General features: G+C 41.7%; 1 protein-coding gene across 11 annotated transcripts in view; it reads left to right on the top strand.

Moving 5' to 3' along the window:
* Window positions 1–20,574, top strand: part of LOC139166939 (cilium assembly protein DZIP1-like) — a 44,408-nt gene that overhangs the window by 23,030 nt on the left and 804 nt on the right. For all 11 annotated transcript variants that reach the window (XM_070751213.1, XM_070751220.1, XM_070751214.1 and 8 more), the window contains 9 exons: window positions 5,066–5,128; window positions 5,477–5,551; window positions 7,959–8,021; window positions 8,367–8,441; window positions 10,891–11,036; window positions 11,710–11,902; window positions 15,652–15,781; window positions 17,794–17,847; window positions 18,729–18,903. In XM_070751213.1, the coding sequence (XP_070607314.1) occupies window positions 5,066–5,128; window positions 5,477–5,551; window positions 7,959–8,021; window positions 8,367–8,441; window positions 10,891–11,036; window positions 11,710–11,902; window positions 15,652–15,781; window positions 17,794–17,847; window positions 18,729–18,903 (974 nt within the window). The remainder of the gene's footprint in view (window positions 1–5,065; window positions 5,129–5,476; window positions 5,552–7,958; window positions 8,022–8,366; window positions 8,442–10,890; window positions 11,037–11,709; window positions 11,903–15,651; window positions 15,782–17,793; window positions 17,848–18,728; window positions 18,904–20,574) is intronic.

Genomic DNA, 20,574 nt, shown 5'->3' with positions numbered 1-20,574 from the left:
AGGTCGGCGAGGAGGCAAGACAGGCGGGCGGCCCCATACTACAGAAGGCAGCCCTTTCGAGCGGACACGGCCGCGCCTGCGGCCTCAAACACCAGGCCATATGGACAGAGCTCCTACACGCAGCCATCCTTCAGGTCCGACAGAACAGGTTATGGAGACAGGAACCGACAGTTCCAACAGCCCCGCAGATCCTTTCGGGGCGGGAACAGAGGAGGGTACCGAAAACAAAAATGACTTACCCATCCAGGTACCCATCGGTGGACGCCTGCAGTCCTTCTCAGGCTCTTGGGCGGCTATTTCCACCGACATTTGGGCGCTAGATACCGTGAAGAATGGTCTGCGCATCAACTTCCTACAGACTCCTCCGGACAGATTCCTACAATGCCCGTCGCTATCTCAACCAAGATGTTCCCTGATTGCCAGGGAAGTACAACACCTGTTGGACATTGGGGCAATAGAACCGGTGCCAGTACATCAACAAGGACAGGGGTTCTACTCTATCGTGTTCTTGGTCCCCAAGACGTCCGGCGGCTACCGCCTGATTCTCAACCTCAAGCAGCTGAACATCTATGTTCGCTACCAACGTTTCAAGATGCATTCCTTACAGTCAATCCTGGCATCCATCCGACACCACGACTGGATGACCTCCATCGACCTCAAAGAGGCGTACCTGCACGTACCAGTTCATCCACATCATCGACGTTTCCTCCGCTTTTGTATACAGGACCATCATTTCCAGTACAGGGCAATGCCCTTCGGACTTTCATCGGCCCCCAGAGCTTTCACCAAGCTTCTGGATGTACTGACAGCCGACCTGAGAACCAGATCCATTCGTCTCATGGCCTATCTGGACGACGTAATCATCTTGTCCAGCAGCCCTCAACAGGCCAGACTAGATCTACAACGGACAATACGTTCTCTAGAGACCTGTGGTTTCACGATCAACTATGTGAAAAGCCACCTGAATCCAACCAAACAGCTCTTACATTTGGGAACTCTGATAGACTCTGCAGCCGGAATCGTTTACCTGTCATCAGAGAGGCAGCAGAGGGTGAGGACGCTGATAGCTTCTATTCAGCACCGCACCAGGGTCCCCTTGGCCCTTCTATCCCAGCTGCTAGGAGTCTTCATCTCCTGCATCAGCATCGTCCCATGGGCGCGGCTGCATGCCCGCCCGCTTCAATGGCTCCTCCTCCCCTTCCAAAGAGCACGCATGAGCCACTCCAAACACCAGGTACGTCTCACGTTACCCGTCCGTCACTCTCTGCCCTGGTGGACGTCCCAAGCGCTGACCAGAGGCTCTCCCTTCCTACACCATCGGGAGGTGACGATCACTACAGATGCGAGCCTCTCCGGCTGGGGAGCACATTGCGGCTCCAGAGTGGCCCAGGGTCTCTGGACAGCAGACGACCTGAGGGACCCCAATATCAACTTACTAGAACTAAGGGCAGTCTTCAAGGCACTCCACTCCTTCAAAGACCGGGTAGAGGGACAGCATGTCCTCGTCATGACGGACAACGTAGCAACAAGGGCCCATATAAATCATCAGGGAGGTACGAGGTCGGGCCGTTTGATGGAGGAGGCTCACTCCCTGATGTCTTGGGCGGAAACACACCTGGTCTCGATCCAAGCAGAACACATCTCAGGATCAGACAACACCCAGGCGGATTGGTTGAGCCGCACAACCATCGACCCGGGGGAATGGTCATTGAACCCGGAGGTTTTCCAGGACATTATACACCGTTATGGGGAACCGGTAGTGGACCTGTTCGCGACCCACCTCAACAACCAAGTGGTCCGATTCTACTCCCGGTTCCCGTGCCCGGGAGCCGACCGTATCAATGCGCTCCTCTCCCCATGGCCAAGGGGTCTACTCTACGCCTTCCCTCCGACTTGCCTTCTACCCAGGGTAGTCTCCAAGATACTCTCGGAGCAGGCGGAGGTGATTCTCGTCGCCCCCTTTTGGCCCAGACGACCATGGTTCGCGGACTTGATGGACCTCTCAACCTCCCCGCCATGGAGGATCCCATACCACAGACTCTCCCTCACCCAGGGGTCATTGGTGCACCCAGAGCCTCAGTGGTGGAGGCTTGCCGTGTGGAGATTGAGGGGGACCGCTTGAGGGCGGAATCCCTGTCGGAAAAGGTCATCCATACCATCCAATCGGCTCGACGCCCGTCAACGACTCGCATTTACCAAGCGACATGGGCAGCGTTTTGTAGATTCTGCAGAGCTCGAGAGATCCCCCCTCGCTCAGCCTCCATCTTACATCTATTAGACTTCCTACAGAAGGGGCTGGACGAAGGGCTGACCCCAAACACCCTTCGCAGGCAGGTGGCAGCTATCGCCACGGTCTTAAGACCAGACCCCCTTCGACCGATTTCCCATCATCCATGGGTTAAAGACTTTCTCCGAGGAGCCTCGAATCTTTCTCCTCCAGTTATCCATCACTTCCCATCCTGGGATTTGACTTTGGTCTTACAGGCCCTTACAGGACCTCCTTTTGAACCACTGAGAGAAATCACGCTTCGCCTTCTATCAATCAAAGTAGCGTTCTTAGTGGCCATCACATCTGCTCGCAGGGTGTCGGAACTCGCGGCATTGTCAGTCCGGCCGGACCTTTGCGTGTTCCACCCAGATCGAGTTACTCTTCGGTTAGATCCCAGCTTTCTGCCGAAGGTCAACACAAGATTTCATAGATCCCAGGACATAATATTACCGGACTTCTGTACCCACGGTTCACACCCGTCAGTCTTACGCTGGCACAAAGTGGACGTCCGTAGAGCTCTAAAGATTTACATTCGACGGACCAGCTCTTTCAGGAAATCAGAAGCATTATTCGTTTCCTTCTTCCCAGGATCCATGGGCAACAAGGTGTCCTCTAAAACTATCAGCCGATGGATCCGGTCCTGCATTATGGAGGCATACAGGACACGTGGGACACCTTTGCCAAGGACAATCACGGCTCACTCTACCAGAAGTGCAGCCACCACTGCCGCCTGGAACACACAGGCGTCAATCGATGACATCTGTCGGGCCGCAACCTGGGCGGCCCCCACGACTTTCATCAGACACTACCGTATAGACTCATTCGCTTCATCGGAAGCGGCATTCGGTCGCAGAGTGCTGCAACGGGTTTGTGTTCAGACACCCCTGGTCCAGCCTATCCCGCCCTAGTTGGTTTGCTTGGGTATATCCCACATTGGACTCTCCGAACAGTGCAGGGGAGAAGGACCGTTGAACTTACCTGAACGGTCTTCTCGCTGCACTGTGAGGAGAGTCCAAACCCTCCCGGCTTCTTGGCCCAGGGGTTCAGTACGTTACCAGTTTAACTTCTTAGTTAATAAAATTGGTTTGTTTACACTATTCCTTCGTTTTTCTTGACTGAACCTGAGGAGGTAGAGGGGGGCGGGACATAATTATGTTAATTTTTAACTCAGTCCCTGCCAATGAGGCTGAAGAACAACCCACATTGGACTCTCCTCACAGTGCAGCGAGAAGACCGTTCAGGTAAGTTCAACGGTCCTTTTGCCCAAATAAGACCTCCTCTGTATTTGATTGGGCTTTACTCCCCAAATAAATATGCATCTGATACTTTTGCGTACATTTCTGTACTTTTTTTAATTGTTTTCATTCTCTGGGCTTTATCTTTACCTGTTTTTATACTGTCTGTCTATTTGTCTCTTGTCCTTTTGTCCAGCCTCCCCTTGAACTTTCTTACCCCTGCAGACAATTGAATCTGGGAAAGAGGGGCCAATCCTTCCTTGCTTTTGAATTTGTCTTGATTTTGAGATAGTGTTGGAATTTCTTGTAGTTCATTTGATGTGATTCTAGATTTATAGTTGCCTTCAAGAAGTCATAGAATTATAGGGTTGGAAGGGACCTCGGAAGTCTTCTAGTCCAACCCTATTTGAGCCGCCTTCTAGTCCAATCCTATTATTACTATTATTGTTATCATTACTCTCGATATAGAAACTTTAATAGATAAATAAATAAATAACCTTAACCACTGATTTTTGTCCAGAATGGTATACCATTCTTATACCCTTCTGGACAAAAATCAGTGGCTAAGGTTATTTATTTATCTATTAAAGTTTCTATATTGAGAGTAATAACAACAACAACAGAGTTGGAAGGGACCTTGGAGGTCTTCTAGTCCAACCCCCTGCTTAGGCAGGAAACTCTACATTACTTCAGGCAGATGGTTATCCAACATCCGCTTAAAAACTTCCAGTGTTGGGGCATTCACAACTTTTGGAGGCAAGCTGTTCCACTGATCAACTGTTCTGACTGTCAGGAAATTTCTCCTTAGTTCTAAGGTACTTCTCTCCTTGTTTAGTTTTGAGAGTAGTATACATTGATCATAGATAAAATTGCTAACAAACACAGTAAGTAACAATGTGGATTATAAACTATATTCAGTGAACTATAGTTATAGTTTATAGTTTATTATATTTGTATGCCACCCCTCTCCGAAGACTCGGGGTGGCTCACAACTAACTGTGTTTCTCCGAAAATAAGACTGGATCTTACATTAATTTTTGCTAAAAAAAATGCATTAGGGCTTATTTTCCAATTAGGTCTTATTTTGGGGAAAATGTGGTAATAAATGCATCCATCTGGCTGACAATCTTAACTCTGGCTTATTTTTGTGGTAGGCCTTATATTACAGGTATCCCGAAAAAATAGTGTTAGGGCTTATTTTCCAGTTGGGTCCTGTTTTCACAGGGAAACATATTATTAGGATTCTGTGATCACATTATATGTTTACCTACATTGGTTTGTGTTGAAAATTGTTCTTAAGAGTAGATCCATTAAAATAAATAATAAATACTTTTTAATGGATTTACTATATCGATAATTAAACTGATACCTAATGTATAACATGATTTGTCAGATGCAGTTGCGATCAAAGAAAGTTGAATTTCAGACTTTTGCAGCTGGCCGAGTTATATTTAAAATTAAAGTTATTGCTTTGTTTTTGATATAGAAGCATTATAATTTCTTAGGCAGAAAATTCAGGTGAGTGAATAATAATTTATTTATTTATTTATTTATTATTTAGATTTGTATCCCGCCCCTCTCCACATTGTTGTTCAACCCAAATCAAGCGGATCATCCATGCATGGTAGGTTACTGTAATGGACATGCAAATCCTTAGGTATTGTCCTCTGGGATAATTATAAGTAACAACTAAATTTAACTAATGGAACAATTTTTAAAAATTAAGTTTTCCTGAAATATAATGGAAAGATCATTCATTTTATTAATTGATGTAAATTTAACTTGTTGACATTTTCTTTCTGTACAATAGTTGTTTCTATTTAAAATCAAGGATTTTAAGGAGTTTTTGGAGAGGGGAGGCATACAAATCTAATATATTATTATTATTATTATTATTATTATTATTATTATTATTATAACTGATAACATAACATTCTGTTGTAATCAAATTAATTTGTGGCTGACTCAATAGATTTTGGAATTGAAGCAGAAGATCACGTTCTCCCAACTGTAAGACCAAAAGTGCGTCCAGAATCTGCTGACCAAGGTTAGTTTATATTAATCTGGGGTAAGCACCTTGAATAAAGTTATAATAATAGGACCTTTTTAAAAAATCACCTAATTGAAATGTGTTTTATCTCAAGAGATTTCTAAATATGCAAGAGACGTCAGAAAATGGATAGGCTAAAGAGAGCAAGAGTAACGTAGGGCTCTCAGGGGCTACTATGCCTACCAGAACCATTACCCACCTTTGCAAAAAGCTCTGGGTGGATTTGGAGATATACTGTATTTCATTTCTAACATTTAATTGCTTTTCTGATTGGCCAGGAGCACTTCAAGGAGAAATAAGGCAATTTTTGGAACGGGATGATTCTCAAAGAGAAAACGAAGAGGGTGGGGAGGAAGTGAAATGAATAGATTTTCTGGTAAGAGAAAGGGAGAATATATTCAGAAAAGGTCTGGGAATAAACAGATTTGTTTATTCTTAAGGCCCAGCTCTACCTCTGAGGCATATTCAGGAACAAAGCAAGTTGTGTATCTTTTTGCCTCAATTGTTTGCTTGCTATAACAAGGGGTTTTGCCCAAATAAGACCTCCTCTGTATTTGATTGGGCTTTACTCCCCAAATAAATATGCATCTGATACTTTTGCGTACATTTCTGTACTTTTTTGAATTGTTTTCATTCTCTGGGCTTTATCTTTACCTGTTTTTATACTGTCTGTCTATTTGTCTCTGTTTCTATTCATGTGTTTCCTTGTTATTAGAAGAGGCCCTTTTGGTACCCATGCTGGAGCCCATAGAGGAGCTTCCAGAGAATGGAAAAGGGAATCAGCAGCACCAATTGAAGCTTTTGTGGCCTTAATTCTTCTCGCATTATGTGTCTGTATGAGAAAGCGCGAGACAAGAGAGCAGTGTCACATTTCTTCTACCAGAAGACCCAAAAAGTCTTACCTTACAATTTTCAGATAGCCTCAGTGTTTCTGTGATCCCTTTGAAGAGTAGCTTCTCCTATTGCTTGGCTTCCTTTTTTTGCCAATTAGTGTCCATCACTAGTCTCTCTAGGATTTTGTTTTATTCATTCCTTTTGTCCAGCCTCCCCTTGAACTTTCTTACCCCTGCAGACAATTGAATCTGGGAAAGAGGGGCCAATCCTTCCTTGCTTTTGAATTTGTCTTGATTTTGAGATATTGTTGGAATTTCTTGTAGTTCATTTGATGTGATTCTAGATTTATAGTTGCCTTCAAGAAGTCATAGAATTATAGGGTTGGAAGGGACCTCGGAAGTCTTCTAGTCCAACCCTATTTGAGCCGCCTTCTAGTCCAATCCTATTATTATTATTATTGTTATCATTACTCTCGATATAGAAACTTTAATAGATAAATAAATAAATAACCTTAACCACTGATTTTTGTCCAGAATGGTATACCATTCTTATACCCTTCTGGACAAAAATCAGTGGCTAAGGTTATTTATTTATCAAAGTTTCTATATTGAGAGTAATAACAACAACAACAGAGTTGGAAGGGACCTTGGAGGTCTTCTAGTCCAACCCCCTGCTTAGGCAGGAAACTCTACATTACTTCAGGCAGATGGTTATCCAACATCCGCTTAAAAACTTCCAGTGTTGGGGCATTCACAACTTTTGGAGGCAAGCTGTTCCACTGATCAACTGTTCTGACTGTCAGGAAATTTCTCCTTAGTTCTAAGGTACTTCTCTCCTTGTTTAGTTTTGAGAGTAGTATACATTGATCATAGATAAAATTGCTAACAAACACAGTAAGTAACAATGTGGATTATAAACTATATTCAGTGAACTATAGTTATAGTTTATAGTTTATTATATTTGTATGCCACCCCTCTCCGAAGACTCGGGGTGGCTCACAACTAACTGTGTTTCTCCGAAAATAAGACTGGATCTTACATTAATTTTTGCTAAAAAAAATGCATTAGGGCTTATTTTCCAATTAGGTCTTATTTTGGGGGAAATGTGGTAATAAATGCATCCATCTGGCTGACAATCTTAACTCTGGCTTATTTTTGTGGTAGGCCTTATATTACAGGTATCCCGAAAAAATAGTGTTAGGGCTTATTTTCCAGTTGGGTCCTGTTTTCACAGGGAAACATATTATTAGGATTCTGTGATCACATTATATGTTTACCTACATTGGTTTGTGTTGAAAATTGTTCTTAAGAGTAGATCCATTAAAATAAATAATAAATACTTTTTAATGGATTTACTATATCGATAATTAAACTGATACCTAATGTATAACATGATTTGTCAGATGCAGTTGCGATCAAAGAAAGTTGAATTTCAGACTTTTGCAGCTGGCCGAGTTATATTTAAAATTAAAGTTATTGCTTTGTTTTTGATATAGAAGCATTATAATTTCTTAGGCAGAAAATTCAGGTGAGTGCATAATAATTTATTTATTTATTTATTTATTATTTAGATTTGTATCCCGCCCCTCTCCACATTGTTGTTCAACCCAAATCAAGCGGATCATCCATGCATGGTAGGTTACTGTAATGGACATGCAAATCCTTAGGTATTGTCCTCTGGGATAATAATAAGTAACAACTAAATTTAACTAATGGAACAATTTTTAAAAATTAAGTTTTCCTGAAATATAATGGAAAGATCATTCATTTTATTAATTGATGTAAATGTAACTTGTTGACATTTTCTTTCTGTACAATAGTTGTTTCTATTTAAAATCAAGGATTTTAAGGAGTTTTTGGAGAGGGGAGGCATACAAATCTAATATATTATTATTATTATTATTATTATTATTATTATTATAATAACTGATAACATAACATTCTGTTGTAATCAAATTAATTTGTGGCTGACTCAATAGATTTTGGAATTGAAGCAGAAGATCACGTTCTCCCAACTGTAAGACCAAAAGTGCGTCCAGAATCTGCTGACCAAGGTTAGTTTATATTAATCTGGGGTAAGCACCTTGAATAAAGTTATAATAATAGGACCTTTTTAAAAAATCACCTAATTGAAATGTGTTTTATCTCAAGAGATTTCTAAATATGCAAGAGACATCAGAAAATGGATAGGCTAAAGAGAGCAAGAGTAACGTAGGGCTCTCAGGGGCTACTATGCCTACCAGAACCATTACCCACCTTTGCAAAAAGCTCTGGGTGGATTTGGAGATATATTTCATTTCTAACATTTAATTGCTTTTCTGATTGGCCAGGAGCACTTCAAGGAGAAATAAGGCAATTTTTGGAACGGGATGATTCTCAAAGAGAAAACGAAGAGGGTGGGGAGGAAGTGAAATGAATAGATTTTCTGGTAAGAGAAAGGGAGAATATATTCAGAAAAGGTCTGGGAATAAACAGATTTGTTTATTCTTAAGGCCCAGCTCTACCTCTGAGGCATATTCAGGAACAAAGCAAGTTGTGTATCTTTTTGCCTCAATTGTTTGCTTGCTATAACAAGGGGTTTTGCCCAAATAAGACCTCCTCTGTATTTGATTGGGCTTTACTCCCCAAATAAATATGCATCTGATACTTTTGCGTACATTTCTGTACTTTTTTTAATTGTTTTCATTCTCTGGGCTTTATCTTTACCTGTTTTTATACTGTCTGTCTATTTGTCTCTGTTTCTATTCATGTGTTTCCTTGTTATTAGAAGAGGCCCTTTTGGTACCCATGCTGGAGCCCATAGAGGAGCTTCCAGAGAATGGAAAAGGGAATCAGCAGCACCAATTGAAGCTTTTGTGGCCTTAATTCTTCTCGCATTATGTGTCTGTATGAGAAAGCGCAAGACAAGAGAGCAGTGTCACATTTCTTCTACCAGAAGACCCAAAAAGTCTTACCTTACAATTTTCAGATAGCCTCAGTGTTTCTGTGATCCCTTTGAAGAGTAGCTTCTCCTATTGCTTGGCTTCCTTTTTTTGCCAATTAGTGTCCATCACTAGTCTCTCTAGGATTTTGTTTTATTCATTCCTTTTGTCCAGCCTCCCCTTGAACTTTCTTACCCCTGCAGACAATTGAATCTGGGAAAGGGGGCCAATCCTTCCTTGCTTTTGAATTTGTCTTGATTTTGAGATAGTGTTGGAATTTCTTGTAGTTCATTTGATGCGATTCTAGATTTATAGTTGCCTTCAAGAAGTCATAGAATTATAGGGTTGGAAGGGACCTCGGAAGTCTTCTAGTCCAACCCTATTTGAGCCGCCTTCTAGTCCAATCCTATTATTATTATTATTGTTATCATTACTCTCGATATAGAAACTTTAATAGATAAATAAATAACCTTAACCACTGATTTTTGTCCAGAATGGTATACCATTCTTATACCCTTCTGGACAAAAATCAGTGGCTAAGGTTATTTATTTATCTATCAAAGTTTCTATATTGAGAGTAATAACAACAACAACAGAGTTGGAAGGGACCTTGGAGGTCTTCTAGTCCAACCCCCTGCTTAGGCAGGAAACTCTACATTACTTCAGGCAGATGGTTATCCAACATCCGCTTAAAAACTTCCAGTGTTGGGGCATTCACAACTTTTGGAGGCAAGCTGTTCCACTGATCAACTGTTCTGACTGTCAGGAAATTTCTCCTTAGTTCTAAGGTACTTCTCTCCTTGTTTAGTTTTGAGAGTAGTATACATTGATCATAGATAAAATTGCTAACAAACACAGTAAGTAACAATGTGGATTATAAACTATATTCAGTGAACTATAGTTATAGTTTATAGTTTATTATATTTGTATGCCACCCCTCTCCGAAGACTCGGGGTGGCTCACAACTAACTGTGTTTCTCCGAAAATAAGACTGGATCTTACATTAATTTTTGCTAAAAAAAATGCATTAGGGCTTATTTTCCAATTAGGTCTTATTTTGGGGGAAATGTGGTAATAAATGCATCCATCTGGCTGACAATCTTAACTCTGGCTTATTTTTGTGGTAGGCCTTATATTACAGGTATCCCGAAAAAATAGTGTTAGGGCTTATTTTCCAGTTGGGTCCTGTTTTCACAGGGAAACATATTATTAGGATTCTGTGATCACATTATATGTTTACCTACATTGGTTTGTGTTGAAAATTGTTCTTAAGAGTAGATCCATTAAAATAAATAATAAATACTTTTTAATGGATTTACTATATCGATAATTAAACTGATACCTAATGTATAACATGATTTGTCAGATGCAGTTGCGATCAAAGAAAGTTGAATTTCAGACTTTTGCAGCTGGCCGAGTTATATTTAAAATTAAAGTTATTGCTTTGTTTTTGATATAGAAACATTATAATTTCTTAGGCAGAAAATTCAGGTGAGTGCATAATACACTTCAAATATTTTGATTAAGCGTGCATTGATTTTATTGATGTGATTTTTAAACAAAAATATCTGGCTCGTTTCAGAAATAGAAAAGCAAGTGCCCCAAACAGGAAAGAATAAATCTCACATGATAAATACCTTGATGAGCGATCCTTCTTTAACAAAAGAGCTGAGAACTGTTTTGAAGAAGACCCTAGCAGAAAAGTTGGAATCCTTGGGAATTAAATCAGTAAGATCACTTTAAATAGCTCAAATAAGTGAAGCAATGTTAATCTCTTTTTCAAACCAGTACTCTTCAGGTGTGCCTGCCTCTGAGTCACACAAAAAATTGCCTCTGAATAGGAAAAAAGGAAAGACAAAATCTCAGCACAGAAGTCAGTGCCTGTAAAGGAGTGATGTACATCTGTAACAATATTATTATATGTTTAAAAGGGGAAAGCTCAACACTACTCACAATGTAGGAATGTGTGGTGAAGATGATGGAACTAGCAGATTAAATTGATTCTAATCAAAAGAGAAAAAACTATATTATTTCCAGTTAACCTTTAATATATTGTTTTTTTCTAATGGATTTTTTTTGCATGAAACAGAAGAATGTGCACTCATGATTTGTGACTTTGATTATTAGAAAAACTGGAAAATTAAAAAAGTGAGCTCTTTTTTGTAATCATGAAATAAGAGTTAATATAAATGTAGTCATTTGATGCTGAAAAAACAGGCCCCTTCCTCCCTCCCTCCCTCCCTCCCTCTTCTTTACTTCCTTCTTTCCATCCATCCATCCATCCTTCTTTCCTTCCTTCCTCTTCTTGTGTTTACATTGTTCCATCATTTCCCAAAAATAATTTATATTCTTCCCGAAAAAATAAAATTATTTTTAATGTTCATTCATTCACCCTATTCAGGGAGTGCGTGGCATCTCAAGTGATCATCTGAACAGAGCCTTAGCATCTCTTGAGACTGCTAGAGAAGAGAGAAAGAAACAACTGCCTGACATTCAACATATTCGAGAGCAACTTGTACGACAACTCAATTTCAGAGTTGCTGAAAGATTATCTTGCAGCAGATCTCTTTCCAACAGTCATCTTTCTTTAGAAGGTATGATCTTTCTTTATGCTCTAGGGTTAGATTTAAAAGTTTAGCTTTGCTATCTGTAAATGATTTCTTAAATGTGTGCCAGCTCCTATGTATAACATGACTGTAATACAGTAATACCTCATGATACGAACTTAATTGGTGCAAGGAGGAGGTTCGTAAGGTGAAAAGTTCGTAAGACGAAACAATGTTTCCCATAGGAATCAATGGAAAAGCGATTAATGTGTGCAAGCCCAAAATTCACCCCTTTTGCCTCATTGTTGCCGGCATTCAGATCCTTGTTGGGGGGGGAGGGGGGAGACAGCAGAGGCTGCCTGGAGGGAGCCTCGTGGGTGCATTGACAGGTGAGGCTTGTCAACCGGCGGCGCGCCCACCCTCCTTGGAAGTTTTCTGTGATGAAGCGCTGGGGGAGGTGTCAATTCTCCAGGTCCGGATGCCCCCCCAAGCTTCGTACAAAGCCAAGCTTCCCAGCCAGCAGAAGCTGCTGTGGTGGCGAGGGGGGTGTCAGGAGTTTCTCCCCACGGTGTCCTTGCTCTCCCGATCGGTGGGGAAAAGCTCGGGGAGAAGCTCCTGATGCCGCGCCCCCCTCACCTCCACAGCAGCCGGCTGGGAGGTGAAGAGCTGGGGTGGGGGGTGTCCTGATATCCCCCCCAGCGCTTTACCTCCCCTCCCAGTCAAAAAGGCAAAGCCGGGCAGCTCCCCGCCGCCGAAGGAGGCTTAACCCCGCCTCTCTGTCCCACCCATCGCCCATATCCGGCAAAACTGCCTCCCGAGCAGTAGCTGCTGCGGCGAAGACATTTGGGGTTTTGGCTGGGGGGGGGAGGCAAGAGATCCGGCCACCCCACCCCAGCGCTTCACCTTCCCCCCCAGCCAAAAACCCAAAGGTCCCCACTGCAGCAGCCGCTGCAGGAGACTTAGCCTCCCGATCCTCCCCGCCCCTCACCCGTGGCCTCCTGAGCGCTTTTGCCTGATGGGAGGCGAAGCGGTGGGGTGGGGGGTATCAGGACACCCCCAACACCCTGAAAGAATAAAAGGCAGCCACCCCTTATTCAAAACGTTCCAGGATCCCTTGCCTTTTATTCTTTCAGCCACCCCTTATTCAAAACGTTCCAGGATCCCTTGCCTTTTATTCTTTCAGCCACCCCTTATTCAAAACGTTCCAGGATCCCTTGCCTTTTATTCTTTCAGCCACCCCTTATTCAAAACGTTCTTGGATCCCTTGCCTTTTATTCTTTCAGCCACCCCTTATTCAAAACGTTCCAGGATCCCCTGCCTTTTATTCTTTCAGCCACCCCTTATTCAAAACGTTCCAGGATCCCCTGCCTTTTATTCTTTCAGCCACCCCTTATTCAAAACGTTCCAGGATCCCCTGCCTTTTATTCTTTCAGCCACCCCTTATTCAAAACGTTCCAGGATCCCTTGCCTTTTATTCTTTCAGCCACCCCTTATTCAAAACGTTCCAGGATCCCTTGCCTTTTATTCTTTCAGCCACCCCTTATTCAAAACGTTCCAGGATCCCTTGCCTTTTATTCTTTCAGCAACCCCTTATTCAAAACGTTCTTGGATCCCTTGCCTTTTATTCTTTCAGCCACCCCTTATTCAAAACGTTCCAGGATCCCCTGCCTTTTATTCTTTCAGCCACCCCTTATTCAAAACGTTCCAGGATCCCTTGCCTTTTATTCTTTCAGCCACCCCTTATTCAAAACGTTCCAGGATCCCCTGCCTTTTATTCTTTCAGCCACCCCTTATTCAAAACGTTCCAGGATCCCTTGCCTTTTATTCTTTCAGCCACCCCTTATTCAAAACGTTCCTGGATCCCCTGCCTTTTATTCTTTCAGCCACCCCTTATTCAAAACGTTCCTGGATCCCTTGCCTTTTATTCTTTCAGTCACCCCTTATTCAAAACGTTCCTGGATCCCGTGCCTTTTATTCTTTCAGCCACCCCTTATTCAAAACGTTCCAGGATCCCCTGCCTTTTATTCTTTCAGCCACCCCTTATTCAAAACGTTCCAGGATCCCCTGCCTTTTATTCTTTCAGCCACCCCTTATTCAAAACGTTCCAGGATCCCCTGCCTTTTATTCTTTCAGCCACCCCTTATTCAAAACGTTCCAGGATCCCCTGCCTTTTATTCTTTCAGCCACCCCTTATTCAAAACGTTCCTGGATCCCCTGCCTTTTATTCTTTCAGCCACCCCTTATTCAAAACGTTCCAGGATCCCTTGCCTTTTATTCTTTCAGCCACCCCTTATTCAAAACGTTCCAGGATCCCTTGCCTTTTATTCTTTCAGCCACCCCTTATTCAAAACGTTCCAGGATCCCTTGCCTTTTATTCTTTCAGCCACCCCTTATTCAAAACGTTCCAGGATCCCCTGCCTTTTATTCTTTCAGCCACCCCTTATTCAAAACGTTCCTGGATCCCTTGCCTTTTATTCTTTCAGCCACCCCTTATTCAAAACGTTCCAGGATCCCCTGCCTTTTATTCTTTCAGCCACCCCTTATTCAAAACGTTCCAGGATCCCCTGCCTTTTATTCTTTCAGCCACCCCTTATTCAAAACGTTCCAGGATCCCCTGCCTTTTATTCTTTCAGCCACCCCTTATTCAAAACGTTCCAGGATCCCTTGCCTTTTATTCTTTCAGCCACCCCTTATTCAAAACGTTCCAGGATCCCCTGCCTTTTATTCTTTCAGCCACCCCTTATTCAAAACGTTCCAGGATCCCCTGCCCTTTATTCTTTCAGCCACCCCTTATTGGCCTCCAGGAAGGACGTCTTCATGACGTCAAAGCTCCGCCCATGGAATTCCCTATTGGGATTCCCCTCCTCTGTTTGAGCCTCCAGACCGGCCTAACGCTGCCGCCGATCGCAAAAACGGGCTGCGCCGCCGCCCGGCTGTTTCAGAAGGTTACAGCCAGGTGGCGCTGCAGCCCAGCGGAGCGCCTTTTTTGCGATGGGGGCAGGTTCGTAAGGCGAAAAAAGTTCGTAAGAAGAGGCAAAAATTTCCGAACCCTGGGTTCGTATCTCGAAAAGTTCGTATCACGAGGGGTTCGTATCATGAGGTACCACTGTACTTACATTTACTGACTAGAAGCAGGTCCCAATTAATGCTGATCATAAATCCCATGAAATAATTGTGGTGTTCAGACATAAACATTTCCAAGTTACATGGAAAATAGGTTAATTAGTTCTAGTTTGACATAATGAAAAATTATCAACTTAAATTTTTATGTGTTTCATTAATGAAATATAGCAGTAAAGATTAAAGTATATGTGTAGAACTTTATTTTTAGTAAAGTCACATTAGGTGTAGAAAGCAAAATAAAAACAGGAATATTCTAAATATTATTCCTATCTTACCAGGATCTGTATTTCCCCTGATCCGTATTTTTCAAACTTGGCAACTTTAAGCTGTGTGGACTGTCAACTCTCAGAATTCTCCAGCCAGCATTCTGAGAGTTAAAGTCCACATATCTTAAATTTACTCAGATTGAGAAACATAAGGAAGGAGACGGTGACAGGAAATGGTCTCACTAAGTGGGGATATTGGAGCCTAAAGAGAGTCTGTGATTTGGTGATCTAGTGACTTATTGTAATAAGGTAGTGAAATATTCATAAGCAAAATGCCCAAATCAAATAGGAAATATTGGGGGTTTTTTTGTTCTGTTATGCGGCATGATTTCACTCAGTACGTTATTCCTTCATAGACAGGGCATGTGGTTTAAATGACACTAGATCCTCCTTATCATTTCATTACAGCTAAACATAGGACAACTGGTTTAGGGACTTCATTATCCAGCGTTTTTTCCAGGGCAATAAAACGTTCGTCCAGTACCAAACGTCTAGTCACGCAAAGAACTTTGACTGATGAAAACACTTCAACCTCAAAGTAAGTTAATAATTTCAGGTAACTAGCATGTTTTATGAATAGCAATACCAATAGCATTTAGACTTAAATACCACTTTACAGTGCTTTATAGCCCTCTCTAAGCGGTTTTACAAAGTCAGCATATTTTCCCCAACAATCTGGGTCCTCATTTTACTGACCTCGGAAGAATGAAAGGCTGAGCCTGGTGAGATTTGAACTGCCAAATTGCAGTCAGCTGGCAGTCAGCAGAAGTAGCCTGCAGTATTGCACTCTAACCACTGTGCCACCGTGGCTTATTTGTAGCTAACAGTGTTGTCTCCTAGCTCATTTATTTATTTATCAGATTTATTTGGTTCCCCTCTCATGGTTCAGGTGACTCTTGAGTGACCCATTGATTATCAGGAAGTAATGGTGGGGATTACTAAATTACTAAATTATTACTGAGTCCTTTGGGATTGGGCAGCATAGAAGTGAAATAAATATTATTTTATTTCCTCCAACCTCATGGAAACACATTTGCACTTATAAGAAAAGCAAGGGAAATAGTCAGGTTCACTTTCATATAAACCAAATCTATAAGCCAATGGCTTCAGTGATGAAATGCAGGAAAACAAATTGCAATGTATGAAGTACAGTGATACCTTGTCTTACAAACTTAATTGGTTTCAGGACGAGGTTGTTAAGGTGAAAAGTTTGTAAGACGAAACAGTGTTTCCCATAGGAATCAACGGAAAAGCGATTAATGCGTGCAAGCCCAAAATTCACCCCTTTTGCCAGCCGAAGTGCCCATTTTTGCACTGCTGGGATTCCCCTCAGCCTCCCCTCCTTGGGAAACCCCACCTCTGGACTTCTGTGTTTTTGTGATGCTGCAGGGGAACCCCAGCAGGGGAACTCCAGCATCGCAAAAATGAGTGCTTGACTGGCAACGGAAGTCCAGAGGTGGGGTTTCCCAGCGAAGGGAGCCTCAGTGAAATCGCAGCATTGCAAAAACACCGAAGTCCTTGAAACCCCACCTCCAGACCTCTCTGTTTTTGCAATGCTGCGATTTCACTGAGGCTCCCCTCGCTGGGAAACCCCACCTCCGGACTTCCGTTGCCAGCGAAGCGCCTGTTTTTGCACTGCTGGGATTCCTCTGCTGGGATTCCCCTGCAGCATCACAAAAACATGAAAGTCCAGAGGTGGGGGTTCCCATAGAGGGGAGCCTCAGGGGAACTCCAGCATCGCAAAAATGAGTGGTTCACTGGCAACGGAAGTCCAGAGGTGGGGTTTCCCATGGAGGGGAGCCTCAGGGGAATTCCAGCAGCAGAAAATCGGGTGCTTCGCTGGCAACAGAAGTCCGGAGGTGGGGCATCCCAGCGGCGGCGGTGGGTTTGTAAGGTGAAAATAGTTTGTAAGAAGAGGCAAAAAAATCTTAAACCCCGGGTTTGTATCTCGAAAAGTTTGTATGACGAGGCATTTGTAAGACGAGGTATCACTGTATATCCTTCTTACTAGCCAAAAGAAATGGCAAATATATAAGCTATATTATTATTATATAATATGATATACTTAGTTATTGGAATAATTAGTTTTTTAGACATATAGGATTGTGGTTTTCTAGATTTTTTTGTTGCAATATGAAAATTTATCTTATGTATAATCTACTCTGCTTAGATGTATTATAGGAAAACTGTTTTTTGGAATAATTAGTTCAATAGATTTGTAAGACCCAAATAAGATGTGAATTTGATGACCAGCGATTAATGTAAAGGTTATTGTAATGTTTTAATATTAGATAGAGAAAAGCTGTATTTTAAGAGCTCTTTGAATATATAAGATATTATATGTTTGTAGAGTCCTTTTGGGAAAGAAAGAGATTTAAGAGCCTCCACTGAATTATTAGAAAGTAAAAAGAAGAAATTTGTATATGTTTGATAATAAGCTTGATTTTGTGTTGGAAACTATGTATTGTTTTTTATTTTATGCTGGAGGGAAAAAAATTATGTAAAAAAAGAGAAAAGAAATGGCAAATATTTGTTTTCTCTTCTTTCCAGAACCAAGAAGAAGATGTTGAAGGATGACATTTCTAGAAAGCCACCTAGCACGGTGTAAGCTGCCTTCATTTTGTTTTGCATGCTTTGAAATAAGAATTCTATTGGACAACCAAAAATTAATTTTGAAACAAAATTACCCCTTGACTTACCACGGTTCATTTAGTGACCATTCAAAGTTACAACGGCACTGACAAAAAGGGCTTGGAACCATTTTTCATAGTTATGACTTTTGCAGCATCCCCATGATCATGTGATCAAAATCCAGATGCTTAGCAACAGGTTCATATTTATGACCGTCGCTGTGTGCCAAGGTCATGATTCTCTTTTGCGACCTGAGAAACAAAGTCAGTAGGGAAGCCAGATTCAGTTAACAACCGGGTTACTAACTTATCAACTGCAGTGATTCACTTAACAAATGCGGCAAGGAAGGTCATCCACCTTTTAACTCGAATGGAATCAAGTGAATTGATTGGCTAAAATCTATATGTAGGTGAGAATTCCCATCCTTGTGCCATTGAAAGAAGCTGGAATACGAGTTCTTGCACTAAAAATCAGGAAAGGAGTTAATCCAGCAATTTTGAAGGGCAATACTTTAGAAAAGGCTGAAATAGAATTCTGCCTTAATATTTAAAAAATAGTTTAGCTAATTCTTATTTTTATAGAGTTGTGTTACTCTTAATTAAAAGTCAATGCTTCATTACTCTTATGATGTAATAATTATATATCTGCCTATTGATGCCAAAATAATCTTCCAACAAAAATGGGTACATCTCTCAATTATCCTTGCTTTAATAAGATAGTTCTTTAAGGAACTGTCTTAGGTATAATGTTCGATAGATTATCGATTCTAGTTTTATTATAGAAAGTTAGTTTATATTTTTAAAATTGCTGCAAGTGGAACAGCTTAAATTAATAGATGAATTTTTTTTCCCCAGAACTCCTCCATTTAGCTCAGAGGAGGAAGTGGAGGACGATGACATCAAGCAATTCTACATCTCACCCGAATTGTCTCTCCATAAGGCATCCAAGAGCCAAAGAAAGGAAAGCAAAGAAATTGGAGGAGAGAATATTGGTTCATCATCTGTTCATATATGTGCCCAAGGAGTAAAGGTATTTCCCAAATCAAATTCTAGGCTGTCCCATTAAATGTTTTCTGATCCTATTGTGCATACTTCCATTTGACTCCGATGACACCTGGGGAATCATAGAACTGTAACTGTGTGATTGCAAAGAGCAGCTCAAACCATCAGATCCATAATCATCCATGCAGAAATCCCTAACATTTCCAGCCTTTGCTCATACACACCTAGCGCCAGGGATCCAACAGTTTCTATGGCTGTGGTTCTATCATCACTCTGGTCTTATTACCAATATTTTTCCTAGCAAACAATTACCAGAATTAAGTTCAGAGCAGTAGGATCCTAAATACAACTTGTGTTCCTTTGTATCCAGTGGAATTCTTAATGCAGCTTTCATGAAACCTTATTTTCAATGGAAAATGAAACAAATGCGTAACTCTTTCCAGTGTAAACGAATAAGGTAGAAGTAGAAACATTGCTGCATGAAAAAAAAATACAACTGTAAAATCTGATAGCAAGTATTCTTTTTTTTGCTTTCATCTTACTCCATCTACCTTTTTTCAGTAGAGGTCACTGTTTTTTTTAGAATAACACAATTTTTTCTGCCTATGTTGATGCAATGTTTAGTAATGAATCAAGAAAATATACATTTCTATACTGTCTCAATTTGTTTCTTTTAAAGCAGGAAAATAAAACCGTTGTTTTTCTGCATTACTCCTGAGAACTCCAAATTTATTTCAATAGTCTCATGTATCTCTTTCATCTGCTTTACTATTTTGGAAAAGATTGAGAACCATTGCTCAATGAGATAGCAACAGCACTTAGATGTACATACTGCTTCCTAGTGCTTTTACAGCCCTCTCTAAACGTTTTACAGAGTCAGCACATTGCCCCCAACAATCTGGGTGCTCATTTTACCCATCTCGGAAGGAAGGCTGAGTCCACCCTGAGCCAATGAGATTTGAACTGCTGAACTGCAGCTAGCAGTCAGCTGAAGTAGCCTGCAGTACTGCACTCTAACCACTGCACCACCTTGGTTCTTGTTAAACATTTCTTAAGTGTTCTGTCTGGGTCCCCCCAGACGCCAACACCAACTAAACAGAGAAGCCAGACTCACTGGTAAAAAATCAAAGGCAGTTTATATATTTGAAAGCAAACACAGGTAACAAAAACTGTTCTTACAAACTGGAATGCTATGAAGCTTCACAGAAGAGTCACGACGGCCAGACAATACAACAGGCTTCTTGCTGGCACACACACCACTGTAGATAATAAAACCCACGCCTCCCCCAAATTTTCAGCCTTCAAGGCCACAAGCCAGAATCAGAGACACCAAGGATCGAAGCAAGGTCACAGGACTCCCAAAAGATAACTCTCCACAATACAGGAAGGGCGGGCCTGCCTTTCCAACCTTTCTGAGGAGAACCATACCCAAACCCAGCTGTTGCCTATTAGGGATGGAAATACCTGGCTAATTGTCCCCTTCGTTGTGCTGCCCTTCTCTGCCTCATATCTATGATGGCTTGTGCGTTCTCATCTAATGATTCTAGGCTACTCGCTGGGGAGAGCTCCCCCCCGGGGGTCTCAGGCTGTTCTCCCTCCTCCTCGTCCTGACATTCCTCTTCCCTGTCTGCCTGGTCCTTCTCCTCCTCCTGTTCCTCATCCTCCCCCTCTGAGTATGGAGCCGGCAGAGTTCCAGCCG

This window comes from Erythrolamprus reginae, chromosome 4 (assembly GCF_031021105.1).
Source record: "Erythrolamprus reginae isolate rEryReg1 chromosome 4, rEryReg1.hap1, whole genome shotgun sequence".
Lineage (NCBI taxonomy): Eukaryota > Metazoa > Chordata > Lepidosauria > Squamata > Dipsadidae > Erythrolamprus > Erythrolamprus reginae.
This window is presented reverse-complemented; position numbering and strand designations above follow the sequence as displayed.